The sequence below is a fragment of the Epinephelus moara genome, chromosome 20 (assembly GCF_006386435.1).
Source record: "Epinephelus moara isolate mb chromosome 20, YSFRI_EMoa_1.0, whole genome shotgun sequence".
In the NCBI taxonomy this organism is placed as follows: Eukaryota; Metazoa; Chordata; class Actinopteri; order Perciformes; family Serranidae; genus Epinephelus; species Epinephelus moara.
Window position 1 is genome coordinate 31,528,560 of NC_065525.1, and position 21,478 is coordinate 31,550,037.

The following is a 21,478-nucleotide window of genomic DNA, read 5'->3' on the forward strand; positions in this document are numbered from 1 at the left end:
CCTGCCTGAGAGGCAGAGAGCTCGCCTGGAAAGTAGAGGAGAAAAAAAAAAAAAATCAAAAGGCGAGAGGAGAGACAGAGATTGGTGAATGTGTGTTTGATGGATCAGGAGACAACCTCCTTTTACTGAAGCATCTGAGTGAGTGGGTGTTTTCTCTACACAACATTGTCTTAAAACAAAAACAGCAAAAGAACATCTGGTGAAGAAAAAGGGTCAGATGTGTGTGCTGCTCGTAGTTAAACACACACACACACATGCAGAGTTGATGTTTCATCCAACATGCAGTAATTGTAGCAATCTATTTTCTCTGATCGTTTAGCCACAGGTCCCCTGCACTATATCTAACCATTAATTAGTCAGAGGTAACTTTAGGCTTGTTCCACAGAGCCACATGGAGATGATGTAGTACCTGCTCACACCTCTGCTTTGCCTCAGTCTCAGCAATTAATTTATGTGGTTTATTTTTAGACAGATGTCTCCGAGACATTGCCAGTGATTTCAATATTTCCCACAGATATCCCACAACTTCTCACATCACATTAGCATGCAAGACATGCGCCGTCTCCGTCGCTCCCATTACCTCCATGACTGCTTCGTTGCATCAGATGTGCCGCTTTAATAATATCTTTACCAACAATAATGGTGGTAGCTCATTAGTAATATTTTTAATGTAGCTAATGACTGATTCTAGCGGCTCACTTTGTTCAGGTAGTCGGCAGCAAAGCTTCTCCCCGCTTTCACGTCGTATCCTTACATATAAGCCGGGATTTGAAGTTGTCATCGCTTCTGAGACAGTCAATTAAAGATCTGAGCTCCCCGTCAGGTGGAGGCTGTCGAGAAAGATAAAACGACAAAGCTCAGATGATGTCGTTTTTCTCTGGCTCTTTTTCTCTGCGTCTGGGCGAATGTGTGTGCTCTGCTGAATACACTTGTGTGTAAGCATAGGGATTGTACAGGGATGCAGCAATTACTTTTTGTGTAGGAGTGTGTATGGAAGTGTGTGTCGCCCAGCGGCAGCAGCAGCAGCACTCTGGTCCAAAAACACCTGAGTGATCTGTCAATGTGTGAGAAAACCAGAGGTAGAGAAGTGTAGGAAGAAACGACTGACAGGGGAGAAGGAGAAAATGGGAATTGAGCCTAAAGATGTGTTTTTGTGTGTGTCTGAGTGTGTGTGTGTGAGGAAGTGGGGGGTCATAAACAGCTTAGGAGGGGTAGCCAGAGGCAGCAGGTGGCGGCTCTCTGGCGGTGGTATTGGCCTTTTCCCCTTCTTCCCCCCATCTCATCTCACCATGATCAGACTCCCCACCACCTCATCCCCTTCCCAAAGCCCTGCCACATCTGACACGTGTAACCAGCCAACCCACACTTGTCACAGAGGAAATGAATCTCTCTGTTTCTGTGTGAGGCCCCTCTGAGCCCCACCAGAGCCCTCGCCACCGCCTCCATCCTCCTCTCCACTCAACCACCTCGCTCCTGCTGCTGAGAGTTAGTGTGTTTCTGCTCTAATGAAGACTTTGGGAGGAGAGGCCATTTCACACTTGATTCCCTCCAACACCCTTGATATGTTTCAGCATTTAGGGATGGAGCTCAGGCTTGTGCTGTTTGGTGTTTGGCTGCACCTATGTTGTGGGAAACCCAGAGGGCAGAGTGGCTTATGTACATTAAGTGTCTGCAAGCTTGGGAGAAATTGGAGGTTGTTTGGTTCCATATTCACGAGGTGAAGGGGGTGTGTGCCACTCACTCAAGCTCTGGCTGTGGTTAATCAAATCTCACTTTCTGTTTGTTTGTATTTATGAACTTAAATGAAGAATTCATGTTGACGCCAGGGTCCTTTGGTACATTCCAAGAGGCTTGTGGGAAATTTGACGACCACTGATTTGTAAGTCAATAGTTTGTTGATCTCTCCCCAAGGGAAGATGAGAAATACTTTAGCGCTGCGGCAAATATGTATATATGGAAGCATTAGCATAATTATAGTTTATTTATAGTCTAATGTTCTACAACTTGGCAAAGGCTTGAAAGAAAAACACTTGAGGTCCTCTGGCATTTATCAAAGCCCCCACCGATCAAACTCTACGAGCTGAGAATGTCTTTCATGATCAAAGGCTTTCAGATTCAAAAACCTCAGATGAGAGTTGGCAATCCAGACTCAAAAATAAGTCGGATTCTGTGCTGAAACTTGAAGAACATTGTTATTTGATCTTCAGTGGAGCAGAAACTTTAGTCTTTGTGTAGCCATTGTTGTGCATCAAGATTTGAGTTTTATGGTTAGTGAATAGACTTTATTTGGAGTGTCAGATTGGTTTCTGTTTTCTTGACTGAAGGTTATAGAGGTCCTCTATATCAGCTAAACAAGATCACCATAAGGTTGATTTAGTAGCTGTTCTGGAGCTTTCTGTTATATCACTTGATCTTCCTCTGCAAATTGACATTGTGCAGTTGTCATGGAATTGTAGTTAATTTATTTTCTGAGCACTTCAAGGATTCCTCTTTCATTATGGCATGAAGTACTGTGAAAAATAGATATTTGACCAATTCTACAAATCAAATACAAGTGATATGAATACATATGAACAAAAAATGGGATAAAGTTTTATTTTTCTCCATGCTGACAAAAAGTTACAACAGTTCCTCTTTCCGCTGCAGAGAGGGAGGTTTGTCCCAGAGCTTGCCATTGTATTTATACCTTCATTCAGCTGTGAAGCTGACTACAAATGGAGTTACACTTGTGACAGAGTGGGAGTGGGGAGGGTGTGTTTGGGAGGCCCTGTGTGGTTTGATCAAAAACTCCAGAATAGCTACTAAAAGGACCTTGTGGTTTTGTGGAGATTGTTTTGTGAACTACTGTTTTCAAGGTCAAAATGAACTCTCAGTGTCTCCTATATCCATAAGGGTGCTTTCACACCTGCACTGTTTGGTTCAGTTCAATCAAACTCAAGTTTGTTTGCCCCCCAAGTGTGATTTGTTTGGGCAGGTGTGAACACAGCAATTGCACTCGGGTGCGCACCAAAACAACCAGACCAAGACCTTCTTGAAGAGGTGGTCTCTGTCCTGTTACAAACGGACTCTGGTGCGGTTTGTGATGAGAACGTGTTCCGACCTGGATCTGAACCAACTGCAGTCACATGACACATTGTTTGGGTTAAACATGAGCATGTTACAGTCCTGGAGGATTATTAATGTGCACCTCCTCTTGTACTGCCTTAATATGCACATTCAGCACATCCAATGCATCAAAACATTGTTTTCTAGTTGGAGCCGCGCCTCGTTTTCAAACTGTATGGTTTGACTAAAATGAACAATGACAGCAATATAGTCCACGATGAGCAGCGCTAAAATCAACCTGCGTAGTTGTCCCTCCATTGTGACATTAGAAAGTGTCACATTTATCTTGCAAGTGTACTCTTCTTCAACATTGTGTTTACTTCCTTGATTTTTCCCGCATGGAAATTCTGACAAATCAAGAGCAGCTTTCTTGCGCAAGACATTTGAGCTCATCCGCTTGTAAATGCTGCCGTGAGAACACAAACCAACTCTCGGCAATTATGCAACTTTCTAACAAAATGAGTCCCTGATTCGAACCAAAGCAAGACAACTCTAGGTCTGAAAGCACCCTTAATGTCTGACTTGTCTTCATTCCAGGGATGGCATTGTCTGTTGGTGTACCACTTTATTACAGAAATATCTCAACAACTGTAAGGATGTATTGCAATGAAATTTGGTACAGACATTCATAGTTCCCAGAGAGTGAATCCCAATAATTTTTGTGATCCCCTGACATTTCCTTTTGCGCTACCATAAGGTTGACATTTATGGTTCAAGAGAAATGTCTCTAGGATTTCCATGAAATTTGGTATCCACACCCCTTCAATACCTGTGAAACTAATGGCATCCCCATCGTCCCATGCGCAATGTTGTTTGGTGCTAATTAACAAGTGTTGGCATATTTACCTGCTAAACTAAGATATTAAACATGATCACCTTTATACCTGCTAAACATTGGCATTGCCATTGTGAACATGCAGACTAAACATTTAGCTCAAAGGAATGTTGTGCCTGCCATTAATGATAATTTTCACGTTTGTATTGTCTGTATTTTCTTTCTTCATAGGAGGTGGAATTGTGTCGACTCAACAGCCAAGAGAAGTTGGGGTTAACTCTGTGCTACAGAACAGATGAAGAGGAGGACGTGGCCATCTATGTTAGTGAGGTGAGTACTTAAATGAGATGTGTTCAAAGTATTGATTTACTTAATATAAGACCATGGGCCAGATGCATAAACGATGTGTACACACAAAACCCAAATGTATGCCTTTTCCCACACATAAACTGGTATTTATAAAGGAAGAAGAATGTGCCTCATGCAGATTTCATACCAGGCACACTCATGGTTTAGCTGAGATGGCTGCAGGTGATAACATAAGGAGGTTAAATATAAGTTGAGAGACATGTTGTTTGCCAGTTTCACTGATTGCGTTATTATTTTTGCAGGCTACACTGTGTTCTGTAAGATGTCAGTCAAAGGTGCATTTATAACCCTAATTTTAAATTATTCACGAGTGATGAATTTCATGATTTTTATTTACATATGAGCATCATCTCCCTGTTGATGATCATTTATTTTTTTCCTGTGAAGCACTTTGTAAAGTCAGTTTCCACATGAGCGCTATGAATGAATCATTGATCATCTCGACGTTTAATAATAATGATGATTGAGATTTTACAGCGATGATGGTTTCTCAGAAATGTGATGAATTAGTTGTACAGGTGGTACAAATATCCACAGCCATGTGTAATGACAGCTGCACCGGCACCGTTGGGGAACCTCGCCGATACGACACTGTCGGTGAAATCGCACTTTCTTCTTCTTTCGTAATTCTCATTGACAGATCTAATGAGTGGTAAAGCAGCACAAGTATCAATATGCAAACGGATGTTTATGTTCTTTTCTATATCCATTTATGGCGAACTGTGGTGTGTATATGTGCATGTGCGTCCAGAGATTTATAAAAACAGAATCAGGCATACGCACAGCCTATAAATCTGATGAAAAGACTGCATATGCATATTTCTGCCTTTGTGCGTACACAGTTTTAGTCATGAATCTACAGAGTTTCATGCATCTAGCCCCATGAGTACTGCATCTTCTAACTTAGTCTGCTTTGAGGAAGCACTAACTTTTCACACTTGCGTTTTTATTGGAGAACTCTCTAAATACAGAATTTCTTTTATCTTTGCCCACTCTGCATAGCTCCTGGAGATAATTTAAAAACATGCAACATAAATGTACCCACCTCCTGCTAGCTTTTTTTTTTTTGCCAACCACCACAGTTAGGACTGCCAGCTGTTTGAAAATGAAAATATGAACACTCTTGGGGCACAAGGTATATGCATATTCTACAGAGTTCTTTATATTTTCATTCTTTGAAGTCTCACATTTACACATCATACACTGTTGTAGAAACCATAATTATATGGTTAGATCAGAGTGCCTCAGTGAAATGCCTAAACAACTGAGAGAGCTAAATTTCCAAGACTAAATCAACTGTGGCATTTAATATTAATCTTCCAATTTATGATTTACTTTAGTATTCATGTGAGCAAAGCATGTTTCTCTATTGGGTATAGTAATTTTAAAATTGAACTCTTTCATCAACCACAGATGACATTATTGGACAGTTTGGCAATGTTCTAACTGCGCGAGCACACTGTCGTCTACCAACATGAAATGACTGCCAAAACAAACAAAAATACTTTCAGGTCTGTCTGAGTTGTTCCCGCAGTCCTTTCGGTACAGCTGACACTAATCATCAAGCTGTGAGATGCATGTTAGCAAAAAGACTCTTGCATCCATTTATCTCCCACTTGTTGGAAGCTTTGAAAATACTGTTTTCCATTCTGCTCAACTTTCTCTGCGATTCGTTTGAAGTTGACTCGGACCCTGCAAGGTGTTCGTTTTGAGAGCTGAGCAGAATACAAATCACTGTGGTCCGTGGCTCTTGGCAGCATCCTTAAGTGTTCGTTCTGCAAAAAAGTAGGGCTTAAAGGTGCGTGCTGCATTTAGATGAGGCGGCTGAATGTCACTGTACACAGGATGTGTTAGAGGAGGTGTTACTGTGATCTTGCATAAGTAGTGAGAACACATCAACATGGAGTTGAGAACAATGCAAGGTCGTTTTACAACAAATTTAAATTCCCAATTTTGTGGCACTTGATGAATGGCCGCATTGTTTTTTACTTTGTGCTGTTAAGTTTATTTCCCTTTGTTTCCATTGTGTCTCACAAAACAGTGGTTTAATAATGCAGAAGAACAAAAGCAGAAAAAGTATGTTTCCTTAGTTCCATCCACCTTCTATACTAAACAGTACATTATCAGTGTATTAAGGGGCACAGGGGGCTGAAGTCTATTCCGGCATGCATAGGGCAAAAAGGCAAGGACAGGTCACGTCAGTTTTGAGTCTGTCTTTTCCCTCTCTGTTGATGTGTCCTCCAGAATAGGGATGTCAGTTTCAGTTAACTTTGCTTTTGAAAGCCAGACACCCATTAACTGGTAATTAATCTGTGAATTTTTAATGGGGGGGGGGTGAAATACCTGAGGCCTGTCCTTTTAGTCCACTGCTCCGTTGACTCAGTAAGCTTTAGCGCCATATTTCAAAGTGCTGTCCATTAAAAGGTGGTGAAATTTTAATGTTTTGTGATGTACAGTAAATGTCTTGCCTTTTAATTTATTTCATTGTGTTGGCTAGCTTTGGCCACTCACCAGTCACCACAGTGCACATGAGCTAATAAGCTGCACTGTTCATTCAGCGATTACCGCTGGTAACATTGTCCTTGTTGTGAAAACATTGTACCACTCTTTCGTCTTCCCCATATAGGCGGCCTGGTGAGTAAGCAGCTTCATTTAAACCCTTTTGCATTGTTAACTATGTTAGCATCACTAGCCCTGCTAACACTGCTAATTGTGCTAACAGTGATAACATCATTAACTATGCTAAAGTGGGTTTGTGGCTCAAAATTTAACTGCTTACTCACCGGGGCGACATGGGTGGAGACCAGAGGATGGGCACAATGTTTCCACAGCAATGCTGTTGGGTCAGGACGGCGTTATCAGTGGCAATCGCCGAACGAGCGGTGCCGCTATCTAGCTCCCACCAGACCAATGCTTGCATATAAAGAAGCACCAGACCCCGATAATGCACAGTGGCAGTAAACTGAAGAGTGGCAAAATTACCCTTTAGACTTACATATGTAACTGGTCAAAAATATTCTCTGTGGTTAACCAATTAGTGCTTAACCTTTGACATCCCTACTGTAGTTAAGTTTTTTTTTCCCTAATCGTCCCACTGTTCAAACACAGACAGGGCCAAAGCTGAGTCAAACCCAAGACCTTTTTGCGGCTTAGCAGAACAGCAACCACAGCCACTCTGCCGCTCACAGTGATATGTCAACAATTAATGGATTCCTATATTTTAGTTTCCAGTTGTAGATTACTCAGGGATTAGGTGCTTGCCCCATAACTGCAGAAAAATGACCTTCAATTTCCTCTTTTCCCTCCATTCCTGTCTCCGACGTTCTCCCAGTTTAATGAGTGGTCCTCTGTGTAGGAGTGAACTATCATGAAGATGGAGTGCCTGAGCACCTCACCATCTCCCGAAATCCTGCCTGTTAGGAAGGAGTGAAACGAATGGCCCCAGACACCGATTGATTGGCCGATGAAAGACTGTCCTGCCCCCTTGTTCACTGGCATTAGTTACAGGAGGAGCAGGTGCATCATGTCTAGAGGCTGAGTTACAGGCTGTGAATGCTATATTCAGAGGCTTTGGCTGTATTAACCTGCCAGAATATAACACCTAAGCAGGGTAACATTGAGGTCTTAAATGATAAAGGTGATGCTCAGGGTTAGAATGGCTTTAAGAACTGACCAGGCAGCTGCAGGAAAGCCATTTGAAGTCTAAGGTTTTCCCGTGTCGGCACACCTATTGTGTATTTTTCACATTATTAATAACAGTGTTGACATGTCCAGCTGGGTGATGTCTCCATAATGATTTAAAACATCTTCAAGCACTCCCTGATCCTCCTGAATGAAGATTGAAAGTGTTTTAGAGGCATTATTTTGTTTCCTCTGCCTTCACAGATCAGTCCAAACAGCATCGCCGCCAGAGATGGACGCATCCGAGAGGGGGATCGCATTTTACAGGTACAGTAGGACACTCTCACTGGTCCCCTCTACACCAGCTCTCATTAGATTCAACATAAAAACCCGCTTTTATTTTGTCGCACTCAACCACTGTCTCCCAGCACGAGAGCCCATTCATTTTTAATGGCAGCACATTAAAGGGGGAACTCGCCCCCGCTGTGACTGTTAGAGGGGGAGAAATGCCCCCCTGGCTGTTTTAGTTACCGACTCAGCACCAACAGGGGTTTTTAAGAGTTCTGGTTCAGGATGGCGCTGTGCTGCAGCTCACTGCCTCCTGTGGGATAGCTGAGAGGCTATGACTGTTATTAGCCCCTAGCTTCATCTTCAGGCCTGAGATGCAGAGGAATTCTGCTACCGACCAGGAACAGCAGTTGTTAGAGCTGAGGGCTGTATAGTGTTGCCTCTGTGGGTTACATGGGCAATTACTGTTTTTGTTTAGACAAGTAATAGCCTCTAGTTGCCATGCAAAGTATATTATCACCATATTAAATTATTATGGCAACATTTTCCTATTTATACATTCAGACAGAGAAACATTTGGCATCTTTTTCAAAGCTGTGTGTTTGGCCTGATTAATATTAGTCTAATTTTCACTGTCTTTAAGCTCTGTTTTGGTCACCACCAACTCCTGGGGGAAATACAGGGCTCTTAAGCTCTCCAGATGTTAATTATGTTAACCACTCTCCAAGATTTATCAGAGCTTTTTCACTGAAAACAGCCTGCTGCTGTTCGAAACATGAGTGATGAGAGTGTGAGGGTGCTTTCAGACCTAGAGTTTGCTCGCTTTGGTCTGAATCAGGGACTAAATTTGTTATAAAATTGCATTATTGGCTAGAGTGGGACCAGATAAAATGGCAAGAACCTGGTGAAATGATCCGTATCATGATACAGGGTTTATAGTTCAATATATTGTGATAGTGTTTTTTAAAAAACCACACCATCATAAGCATAGAAAAGTTGGATCTGCATTTGTCTTTATTGTAGTTTGTCTAACACCCAACATCACAGCACAATCTGAGCAAAGAAATTAACATTTGTCTTTATCAGTAAAAAAAATGAAAATAAGTGCTAGCAGGATTCTTCGGGAAAACAAATTAAGAAAAATCAATGGTGTTTTTGTGACTCAATACAGTATCACAAAACATAGTACTGCAATACTCAAGTGTGTCGATGTTTTCTTACACCCTTAAGTAGAGCTAGGAAGACAGTAGAGTTTGGTGATGATCTCCGTGGGTTCATCCCTGTAAAGACCTTCTTTCAGATTACAAATCATTTGATCCATCAATATTAAAATACTAATTAGTGTAGCTTTGGCTGCAGATTAGCAATTTAAAGTAGTTAACTGGAATATGCAGGGTACAAAATTAGCACCATCCACTAGTCAAAGGCTGGTAAAAAATATGCCAGTGGCTGGTAGATTTGCTTTAGTCAGCTATAAACAATGATAATCTAGGCTGGTAGAATTTAAATATTCACTAGCCACATGGCCGGTGGACAAAAAGTTAATTTCACACCCTAGGGATCATTTTGATACCACAAATAGACAATGTGAAATATTCTAACAGGGGTGAGGATCTATAAATTGTATGCTATGCAGAAAATGTCTTTTAATCAGTACAATAGAACATTGTGAGATGGGAAACGAGAGTAAAGTCAAGGGAGGAGTAAATAGTCTGCCCAAGTGATTATTTGATGCGTGGGGTGGATGCATAAGCGCTGTTTTTAATTGTCTACCGGTGTCTACCATGTGTTGTGTGACTGATTTGAGCCAGGAGACGGTGGGTGTGTGTGTGTGTGTTTGTGAGGCAGACCAGTACTCTGGCACTATTATCCACCAGTGACAGGGCCATTACTCTGCCTGCAAAAAGATGGACGCCCCCTGTCAGTGGCCAGTTAATTGTACAGCTAGATGCATGTGCGCTGCAGGATACTTTGGTGAACACAACAGCTCCGTCGGCCCACGGCCACTGTCCCATTCATAATCACTGCTGGGTCCTGCTTCATATTAGGGAGCATCACAGAGTGTTTACAATTTCCTCAGGAAAAAAAGGCATTATTGTGCAGCGCCACTTTCATTGTGGTACTTTGTTTTTCTTAAGGGCCTTTGTATTGGAGAGAATCAAGTTTGCCTCGGTGTGTGTGGGAGTGTATGTAATTGCCTGTGTTCAAATATTTTCACTTGTGTTTACAATACGTTTGCTTGTTTGCGTCTGACTTACCACTGAGTGTGCTAATCCTGTTTGTATGTCCTCTTCAGATTAATGGCCAAGACGTACAAGACAGAGAGGAAGCAATGGCTGCACTCTCCAGTGACGAGAGCCGGAACATCATACTGCTGGTTGCCAGACCTGAGATGCAGGTTAGAAATGATCACACAGTTACCTCACACTGACATACTGTATCTTTAAGCCACTGACTAAAACACCTACTGTGGGCCTTAAATGGGTAAAAGAAGCACGCAGTTCACATAATACAGCCCTGAAGGTTTGTCATTTACATTACATTTGCTTGGAGTAAACCTTAGAAGTCTGGGGTAGCCAACCCTCCCCACTGCCACAACCACTCCTAGTGGAAGCCACCACTGAGACACCTCATCATGTTTTATTTTTATGTAGCGCCACTGTAATTGACTTCCAACGGTAAGCCATAAAAGCTAATGGCATGCTAATGTGGAGTGAGTTCAGGCCCAAGGCCGATGGCGAATAAGTGAAAGGACTCTGCCGCAGTGCAGATGAGCCAGGAGCAATAGTAGACTCTTTGTAATTAAATGTGTCTCTCAGTAGTAAATCTGAAGTCTTCAGATATGGATCCCATTTGGTTCACATCGAGCAGACAAACAGATGATGGATGGTGTGGAGCAAGTGGGTCAGAGGTGGCAGTCTTATGTCCATTAAATTGTATTGGCTTGATTTTAGGAGTAGAAAACATGTTTTAAAGATGAGATGTGGCGTTTTGTTGGTTAATAAAAAGAAAAAGGGGAAAGCGTATCAGTCAAACACCACATCATAATAATCCTTGCAGTTTCTTATTTCAAAACCACGACTGGTGTTTTTTCTCCCCCAGAAAATCCTATTTGGGCACCCATTTGGAACATCCAACTATTTGTTTTGAGACACCGTGTCGCCACAAGCTTTAGCCCTTGACAAATAACACTCACCCCTTTCTCTCTCTCCATATGCTTTCCTTCCTTATTCACCCTTAGCTGGAGGAGGCCTGGCTGGATGATGAGCACAGTGAATTCCTGGAGCAGTTGAAGATGGAAATGTTGGAGGAGCAGCAGAGAGAGGAGATGGAATTGGCTGCCTTACAGGAGGAGCAGGAGAATGAGCAGGTCAGACAGCAGCACAACATGCTTTGTGTAACTGGATTAGCAAGTGAATAACAAAGCTTTCTTATTAGGGTTTAAGAATTTCTGGAGAGCGTGTTTATTTTTATTTACTTAAGAATAAAGCTCCCTAAAAACTAGTGAGTCAAAAAGCAATAGATTTCAATTAGCCTTCCCCCTGACTGACAGATCATAGTAACCAGTGTGTTATGTACATCACATCAGCAGCCTGATCAATAAGTGCTTTGACTGTATTAGGTCATTATTCACCGTCAATATTAACCTGTTCCTTAAAATGACTACAGATCTAGACGACAGCAGAGATAGAATCAAACTCTTTCTTTGCAAAACAAGCTTTGCCCTTTGAAATATGAATATAAAGTAATGATAATGAATATTTATGCAAGGGGACCGTTGAACCATTTAAATTCCAAAAAAATAGTAATCATAATTTAAAATTCTGTTTTGTTTGGAGGATAGCATGCTACAAAAATCCATATAAATGGAACTTCAAAGACATGGCAGAGAGGAAACAATCCCTGAAGTAACAGAGCTGTATAACAGAATTACACACAACAGTATATGTAATCCTTCAGGAGAATACAGAACAGGGTTGCACCTCTTGAACTCTTGAACACTGTAGTTCTGATAACTTTAGTTTACTGTCCTCATTTCATTTAAAGCTATAGAAGCCCATTTCTGCCAGTGAGATGAAAAAGTGATCCTGTAAGTCATTTTAATAAGAAACTTCTCAAGATGATGCCTTGGTATCTTAAAACAGTGGTTCCCAACTGGTGGGTCGTGGATCCATTCTGAATGGGCCGCAAGTGACTCGAGAACGTGTGGAGTTTGTAAAAAAAGGAAACAGTTTATCGACAACATTGTCAAACGCAAGTACAATGCTGGATATAGTAAACTGCGTGGACCTTAAATTAACAAGGAAGAAATCTGGATCCTGTGGCTGGACCAGTTGGGAACCACTGTCTTAAAACAATAATGACTTATCAGTGGTGGGCGATATATTAAATGGAATCGATGTATTGCAGTTTATTCCATGTGGGATGTGTAAAATGACTATATCGCGAACGTCGAGTATAAATTATCACTGTTTTTTTAAGCAACCGGCTCTCTCCCTCTCACAGGCACACACATAAAGAAAGGCTCACAAATGTGATACACCACACACGCGCAGTCCGCCCATTCAGATCACTTTCTCCCGAGTGATAGTGTGAGCAGTCGACATGTGTTTCTCATCTGCAGGACTCCAGACCGCTACTATTTAGTCACATTTTGCGACTATGGAGCACCACTGTGACTTGCAAATATTATTAATATAGGGACTGGGGAGCTGTTAGATTCTTTCCTGCTTACAGTGAATAAATCATCACATTTAACGGCACCCCAGTAACAGTTTAACTTCATGAGACCAATGATAATGTGAGCAGAGGAAGCGTGTCTTTGTACCTGTAGGGCTCCAGACCACAACTAGTTAGTCACATTTTGCAACCATGGAGCACCAGTGTGACTTGCAAATATTGTCAATTTGTTTCCAGCTCACAGTGAATAAATTTACGCAGTGGCAACAGTTAAACTTTGTGCTAACTGTGAGCAACTGTTGACCACAAGCTTCATTTTCACAGCAAAAACATTAAAGCCATATGCTTAAAAATAAAAGCACCAGTGGTTCCACTTTGATTTATTTAATTATAACAATACTTAACTTCATTATAATAGTGCTTTATTGAACTTAATTATGACAGTGGTTACTTTATTTGACTTTATTGTAACTAGTTTATTTAATTTTGTATTTAAGTCGTCTACAGTACTTTAAAGGAGATTCAAAATATCACAATATTATTTTTAAGTAGGGCTGTACGTATGGCTTTTAAAAAAAAATCGCAATATTTTTAGGCTACATCGCAATACACAAAATATATATATTTTGAAATCTCTAAACTACTGTAGACTACTAAAATACTAAATTAACTACAATTACAATAAATACAATTAAATAAAGTGCCTACTATCATATAATGAAGTTCAATAAAGGTAAAGCATTGTGTTAATTAAATAAAGAAAAGCGGAACTACGGCAGAACAGTTGTTGTGAGCAGTTAGCAGAAAGCTTAACTGTTACCGCGAGGCCTTCAAACATGGGGATTTATTTACTGTAAGCTGGTAACAAACTAACAGCTCTCCAGTTCATATACTAATAGTATTTGCAAACGCACTGGTGCTCCATGGTCACAAAATGTGACTACGAGTCATGGTTTGGAGCTGCGCAGGTACAAAAACACACCTCACCTGCTCACACTATCGTTAAAGTACTTAAGTTAAACTGTTACAGCAGCGCCGTTTAACATGGATGATTCATTCACTGGAAACAAACTAACAGCTCTTCAGTTCATATATTAATGTATGTGCAAGTCACAGTCTGGAGCCATGATTAAAAAAAAAAACACACCTCGCCTGCTGACACAGAGGAGAGAATGTTCTGAATGGGAGGAATGTGTGTGAGATAGTATGTTTATTAGTCTTTCTTTATGCATGTGCCTGTGAAAGGGAGAAAGACATAGAGAGCGAGAACTGAAACGCCAAAGTGCTGGTGATGGTCCCGATATAGCCATTTTATATACGTGGAATAAGCTGCGATACACCTAGTATATTTGACACATCACCCACCCCTATTTAGTATCTCAAAATAATGACAAGTATTATCAAACTAATGTATTGCGGGTGTTCCACTTGGGATGTGTAACATGACTATGTCGAGAACATCGAGTGTAAACTGTCACACTGTTTTTTTAAGCCACTGGCATGAGACCTCCTTGGGCGTTTTGAAAATGATCAATCAAAGGAGCGGAGACCCCAGTCACTGTCCCCGCCTCCACTCTCAAAATGCAACTCTTTGCATTGCGCTACTTTTGACATCGTTCAAGTGTTGAGCAGAACTGAGCCGGTAGGGAGAGTCGAGCGCACGCTCGTCACAGTGCTGTGCTCACAGACCTCATTTTGTGCATGCAGAGGAGAAATGCTACCTCACGAGGATGCTTTTCCGCTCGTGGATACTGTTGTGTGTGCGAGAGGGACACAGGAGAGAGCGAGAGAACCAAAACACAGAAGCGAATGTCATACCCATGGATAAAAAAACATTATGTAACAATTTATACATCGAGTATATTTGACATATCGCCCACCCCTACTTAGTCTCTCAAAATAGTAATTTAGAATATCAAACTAATAAGGAGCCTTCTCAAAATAATGACTTAGATACATTGTCATTATTTTGAGAGCTTTCTATTATTTTCAGATATAAAAACAATGACTTGGCATCTAAATATCATGAGAAGCTTTGAGAATTTTTTTTATTTTGAAATAGTCATTTTGAGAAAGCTCCTTATTAGTTTGAGATACTAAGTAGGGGTGGGCGATATATCGAGTGTACTTGATGTATCGCGGCTTGTTCCACAAGTGATATATTAAATGACTATTTCGCAAACATCGAATATAAATTGTCACAATGACTTAGATACATTGTCATTATTTTGAGAGCACTTCGAATTATTTTCAGATATTCAGATACAATAGCAATGACTGTCTTAAAATAATGACTTGGCCTCTAAATATCATGAGAAGCTTTCTCAAAATAAAGAATTGGTATGTTAAAATGATGTTATCTCAAAGTAATAATTATTTTAAAAATATGACTTGCCTCAAAATAATGCAAGTTTCTCATTATCCTGAGATACCAAGTCATTATTTTAAGATACTCTGATTTTCTAGAGGTTTTATCATAAGACACACAGTATTTGTTTTTTAGCAAACTGGCAGAAATGGGCTCCCATAAAAAAGATGGTGGAACAGGAAACTACATGAGAAAACACAGTACCATTCAAACTTCACAACCATATAAAACATTTGTAAAAACAGTATGTTAAACCACTTAAAACATATTTGCAAGCATACCTGCACATTACGAACAAGCCCCCTCGATCAATATGATAATAAAAGTTGATCCTTAGTGTCATAATTCTGCATGTGTTGTAAGTGCCATATATCTATTAAAAAGTTATTCAGGATGGTCTTGTTCATCTTTTTTTTCTTCCAGAGAGCAGAAGATGACAAGCCCACCTGCTCCACACTCCCCCATCATAAGGATAGTGTACGGAGTATAAAAGACAGAATGGAGAGCTCGGAGCATAATGTCCTGGCACACATCCAGAGACGTTTGTCCCAGTGCCTAAGAGACAATCGGGACACGCACCGTACCACCGGCTCCACGCGACTGGAGGACAAAGAGGATGACGATGATGATGACACAGAGGGTGATCGTTTCCAGCAGCTCTTGGAGCTGAAGTGTCAGATACGTAACAGCGGTGAATACGATCTGTTCTACAGCCGCCGCAGCACCATTGAGTGCAGCATGGGGGAGCAGGGCGGAGTACAGCACGAGCTACGTATGCTCAACGAGGAGCTGCGCAGCATCGAACTTGAATGTCAGAACATCATGCAGGCCCATAACCTTCGCAAGGGACAGCAGTCTCCCACCACGGGCCACTCTGCACCCTCAACCAAAAACCAAAGCCTCCATCGAAGTGACCCTACAAGAAGTAAGCTGGCAGATATAAATGAGAGGCTGGAGAAATCAGACAAGGACAGCTCCAGTGCCTATAACACAGCCGAGAGTTCACGGAGCACCCCTCTAGCAATGGACCGCTCCCCGGAACACTCACTCCAGAGGATGGTTAGTCTTACCAACCAGAGGAACCTCTGCAGTGGCCTTGCCACTGGCTCTTCACTCAGCCCAAGCCCCATCCCAGCATGCCGTGCACCAGTCCCAGGGAAAAGCAGCAGCCCTGACCACAGAAATCCCTCTGAGTCGACTAAGACAACTCAGGCTGATGAGGACAGCAGGGGGACATTAAAGCAACTTGCTTCCCAGATTCCTTACTTCTCTCCATCCCACAGTTCCCAGCAGAGGCAGATCAACATCCCAGCTCATGCACGCCACTACCAGAGCTACATGCAGCTGATCCAGCAGCGCTCAGCCGTGGAGTACGCTCAGAGCCAGCTCAGCCTGCTCAGCGTCTGCAAAGAGCCTCAGAGGCCCATTAATGAGCCCAAGATGGAGTGGAAGGTCAAGATCCGCAGCGACGGTACACGCTACATCACCAAGAGGCCTGTGAGAGACAAGATCCTGAGGGAGCGAGCCCTAAAGATTAAAGAAGAGCGTAGTGGGGGAATGACCACAGATGATGATGCAATGAGTGAAATGAAGATGGGGAGGTACTGGAGTAAAGAGGAAAGAAAGCAGCACCTGGTCAGAGCAAAAGAACAGAGGAAAAGACGAGAGTTCATGCAGCGTAGTCGGCTGGAAAGCTTGAAGGAGAACCCTCAGAGCAGCAGCGAGGGTCGCAAGGAAGTCAGCATTATAGAGCTCAGCCAGAAGAAGATGATGAAGAAACGCAACAAAAAGATCCTGGACAACTGGATGACCATCCAGGAGCTGATGACTCATGGTACTAAGGCCCCTGAAGGGGCCAAGGTGCACAACGCCTTCCTATCAGTCACTACTGTATAAAAAACACACACATTCTACCCCATGCGGTATAATATACTTGCCTCGTTCAATGTGGCGTTTTTATGAGGACAATAGGAATATTTTTCACACTTTGTAACCCAAAAAGCATTTTGTAAAGAATTTATCAGTGGTGTCATGGCATTTTCTTCATGTTTTTCAGTATTGTTTTTCACATCATTCTGCGGGAAAAACATTTTTCTATGAAATTATGACTATATAGTTATTTTATTACTTCGCTCTAAACATTTTTATCTTTTCAATTCTATTTTCATATTTATGTTGTAACCATAAAACTCAAACTGGTAGTATGAGCATCTTAAGAAAAGTTAAGTATTTTTCTTTGTGTATTATGTACACTTGCCAATTGCAACACTCAATGAATCAGTGGGTCTCCTTCCTTTCACCTACTTTTTTTAATACTCCTTTCATAAACAGATGTATTTATCCTTTAAAGCTTAAATCAGTAACTGGCACTGTTGTTGAGTGGCCATTGAAATGATGTTTGACTATGGATGAGAAGTTGGACTAGTCACAAAGGCAACCCTACAGATATCAGAAAATGATGAGAGCTCAAGTATGTTTCACACAAAGAAAGTTAAAGTAAGGTACACGTTTCAGCTTTAAAGGGATATAAATATCTTACATTCCAATTATAGTACTGTATAACTATGGCAAGAATGTGTTTAATTGATAAAATGTAATGATTTTGAAATAAATCCAATGACCTGAAGGAGAAAAAAATCCCTTTGGTTTCTGTTTTGAAGGGTAAATTCTTGAGGTCTTACATTACTGAACATTGTAAATTGTTAATACGAGCAAAATTTTCTGGTCAACAAATCAAATAATTTTTGCTAGCATCATTTTAAGTATCAGCAATTTTATAAATGCATCTTTTAAGAGTTCAATACCTCATGTAATAGTGAAACTCTTCATGTGTTGTTTCTGTAATTTGTGAACTTGAGCCACTTTGTTTTTTTACAAAGCTACGAACAAGGAAACAATACTTCAGAAGCTGCCACACTGACTTTGTGGACACAGGGAATATGTACTATATTACCATACTTCTAAAATAGTTTGAGATTTTTTTCCATCCAAAGAGTCCAAAATATTCTGACTCATTGCCAGTGCTGCAGCTATGGGTAAAACTGATTTTGTATTCAATTTTATTTTTGCTTTATATTTTTAATTTTTTTCTACATATTCAACAACAGATGGACCTGCTCATAGCTTTCACATACCAGTATTTTTACATCATTCAGATACACCTTCACTCAGCATAGCCTTAACAGCAAAAACTGAATCAATGATGCGTTTGTGTGGCAAACTTATTTCACACACAAACAAACTGTCTCTGGATTATTCAGCCTTATTCATACATTGTATAATTTGAGGTTTTAGTAACTGGGAAATATAAGATATCTAGTCATTACTGATTTGTGTTTGCGGTCACATTCAACATGTGTTAGGATGATTGCCACTGAGCAGGACTCAGACACAGCATATAAGATCATTGAAAAACTAAACTGGTGAAATGAATGGGTTGCCATTTATCAACAGACTTTATAGTCCAGTTACATGTACAGTATACTCATTCCAAATGCCTCATTTTTAACTGAAATATTGTAAATTTGAAATTTTAAACCGATCCCTGTATTTGTTTTAAGTCAATGTCAATGGTCTAATTTTGAGTAATGCGTAGTTGGCACATTTGTAGCCGGGTAAAATGTGTGATAATGGTGATCTTTGCAAAAGAAATGATAATAAATTATTGTTTTTTGGTATAACATCGCACTGGATCATGTTTCTTTAATGCAGACATTTCTGAAAGAACAAAAATCTGCTGCTAGGTGCCTGAAATGTGAAGTAAAACATTTGGCTACAACAATCCCTGACCATAAAACTATAATTTAATTATTTTGGTGAACTCAGTAAGTTTCCAGCACACTATTGTAATTAAATAAAGTTATTTGACTTTCTGTGAAGTGGTCAGCGTGAACAGTGTGAAAGAGAGCTACAGTAACAATCTGTGCTGTTTTATTAGTCTTCAGTGATGATGCTGAGGGACAGTGGATAAAAAAGAAGGGGGAGGGTGTTGGGAAATAGTAGCCTGACATCGCCAGACCAAATCATAAATGCAAGTTAGTCTGTTCACTTTTGATTTCCAAGGGGCGTTATCACGGCCACAGATCCAAATGCTTCTAGATGCAATTGGACAGACTAACAACCAATCAGAGCAACAAAACGTGTGACATAACTGAGCAATGGACAAATGTAGTAAAGACTACAGTGTGTACAGATGAGCTGTGATGGTGTAGCATCAGTGTCACCATTTATGCCATCAGACTTTGAAACAGTACTTCAACACAAAGTTCTGCATCAACTGCAGTCATCATGGTTGTTTCCTTAAGTGCCTCAACAGCACTCACCAGATCTTAGCCCAGTTTCACACCTATGAAAGATTTTGGACCAACGTGCAAGACAATGCTCTCGACCACCATCTCCATAAGATCAAATGATAAAATATAAACTTTCATCTACAAATCAAGGCTATGCAGCGACAACTGTAAAGTCTCTGATGCTGTATGTCCTTTTGTCAATTTTGGCTGTTTGTTTTCCTTTCTTCAATTCAAAAGAGATCTCAATGAGATTACCTGATTAAACTGGTAAAGTGCACTTAGAAGAGTGCAGATCTCTGCCAGGCAGCCGCATTTCCGTTGCGATGCAGCCACCCGAGCTGATCATGGCCACCTTACAACAACATTTCAGCAGACACGCTGCAGCGCAGGCTTCAAAAGATAAGATATAATTATGAGGATGAATGTATATTAACTAAAAGACAGCCAAATCTTTCACCTGTGTCTTTAATAACTGGACTTTTAATGGTATAGTTTTGTCTGGAGGCTACAGCACAATAAGTAAAAGGTAACAACAATAAACACAAATAATTGCCTTGACTTGCCTTTGTCTCTGACATGTGCTACCAAAATAAACTTGCCTTGCCCAAAAAAGGACAACCCATACTACATGGCCTACTTGCTTATAGGGTAGAAACACAAATAAAGGAAAAATGACCAAATCATCAAAATCTGCAAGTCTACAAAATCAGGCTGGCAAAGCACTCCGCCTCTGAATTGCTCCCTGTGTGGTATGACGCCATGCAGCCGACAGAACTAAACCAGGTCACAGCCACGGCAGCCAGAATGTGGTGCAGCTGTGCCCAAGGGAATTGTCTCTCCTGGCTCCCGTACAGTCAAAATGGTGGCAAAGATAACAAACATGAGGATTAAAAGTGGATCATAACATCAGGTATGGAACTAATCTGCAGAGTCACAAGAAGACCAAACTTGTGGCCTGCAACAGATAGTATGTAACAACAGATGTTTTTAGCTGAGCAGATTTCTGGAAAACTTCAACACAAGAGGTCATTGACCACACAGTCTCACGTGTACACACAAAATATTAGGGTGATTGGTCCAGTAGTTTACAAGTTTAGCTGCACATGACCAAATGCATGCTGTAAGTTCCACAGACTTGGCAAGAAGCACTAGAGCTGATCTGAAGGCTGGTGGTGCCTGACTCCATACTAAGACACTAAGACACAACCAATGTTGGTTTTCCCTTTACTTTGTCACCTGTATGTTGACTATGCTCACTGCAGTGTCCCTAACGTGAGAATGCGCAAGGCTAAAATGATGTCATCACGTATTCTGTTTAAAGTGCAAAGGCTCTGCAAGTTGTCAGTCATCGTCTGAGACACTCCCCATATTAGATTAACACTTGTGATTAGCCTAACAAGGGCCAGGCTGGCTGAAAATCTGTCTGAACAGGAAGGAAATAGTGCCATATCCAAAAAGTTAACGTGCAAACAACAGCAACAAAAACTACACCAAGTCACTCTGGGGTAAAGACCAGTCTGGTGAAGTGAAACCGAATTACTTGTTCACTGAACACACGTTCACCTCAGATATCTCCTTAGGAGTGACTCTCTTTTTTCCTCCCCTCTGTGTTAAGTGATTAAACAGAAGGAGATTTCAATTAAAATCACCTTCCACTTGGATGGCTGTGTGTTCATTAAAATGTACCAACCACTTAATCATTGCTATGGCCTTGTCATATGCAGGGGAGAGCTACTGGGATACTCTGGTCTCTGTGTTATCTTAAGTTGTCAGTGTGCTATAGCTGAAATTGGAGTGTCACGGATACACTGCTGCCTGAAGACTGTTCTGTACTTTTGTGTTTCCATTTAACTGGAAACGTGTTCCATTTTAAGAAACTGGTAAAATATAAAAAGGAACCAAGTCTTTCTAATAGCTTTATAAATGTTTTCTTTTGAGCGGAGATTGTTCTTACTTACCCATAGGCATGATGTCTATGTG

General features: G+C 40.9%; 1 protein-coding gene and 1 long non-coding RNA gene across 2 annotated transcripts in view; one reads left to right on the forward strand and one right to left on the reverse strand.

The window, feature by feature from the left end:
- LOC126407844 (PDZ domain-containing RING finger protein 4-like) overlaps positions 1–18,899 on the forward strand; it is an 83,041-nt gene extending 64,142 nt beyond the window's left edge. The window contains exons 4-8 of the mRNA XM_050073091.1: positions 4,112–4,210; positions 8,135–8,197; positions 10,455–10,556; positions 11,400–11,528; positions 15,630–18,899. Of these exons, the coding sequence (XP_049929048.1) occupies positions 4,112–4,210; positions 8,135–8,197; positions 10,455–10,556; positions 11,400–11,528; positions 15,630–17,102 (1,866 nt within the window). The 3' untranslated portion in view covers positions 17,103–18,899. The remainder of the gene's footprint in view (positions 1–4,111; positions 4,211–8,134; positions 8,198–10,454; positions 10,557–11,399; positions 11,529–15,629) is intronic.
- LOC126407845 (uncharacterized) overlaps positions 9,215–21,478 on the reverse strand; it is a 47,763-nt gene continuing 35,499 nt past the window's right edge. The window contains exons 3-5 of the long non-coding RNA XR_007571822.1: positions 11,355–11,500; positions 10,417–10,545; positions 9,215–9,438 (exon numbers count right to left, since the gene is read on the reverse strand). This is a non-coding gene — a long non-coding RNA (uncharacterized LOC126407845). The remainder of the gene's footprint in view (positions 9,439–10,416; positions 10,546–11,354; positions 11,501–21,478) is intronic.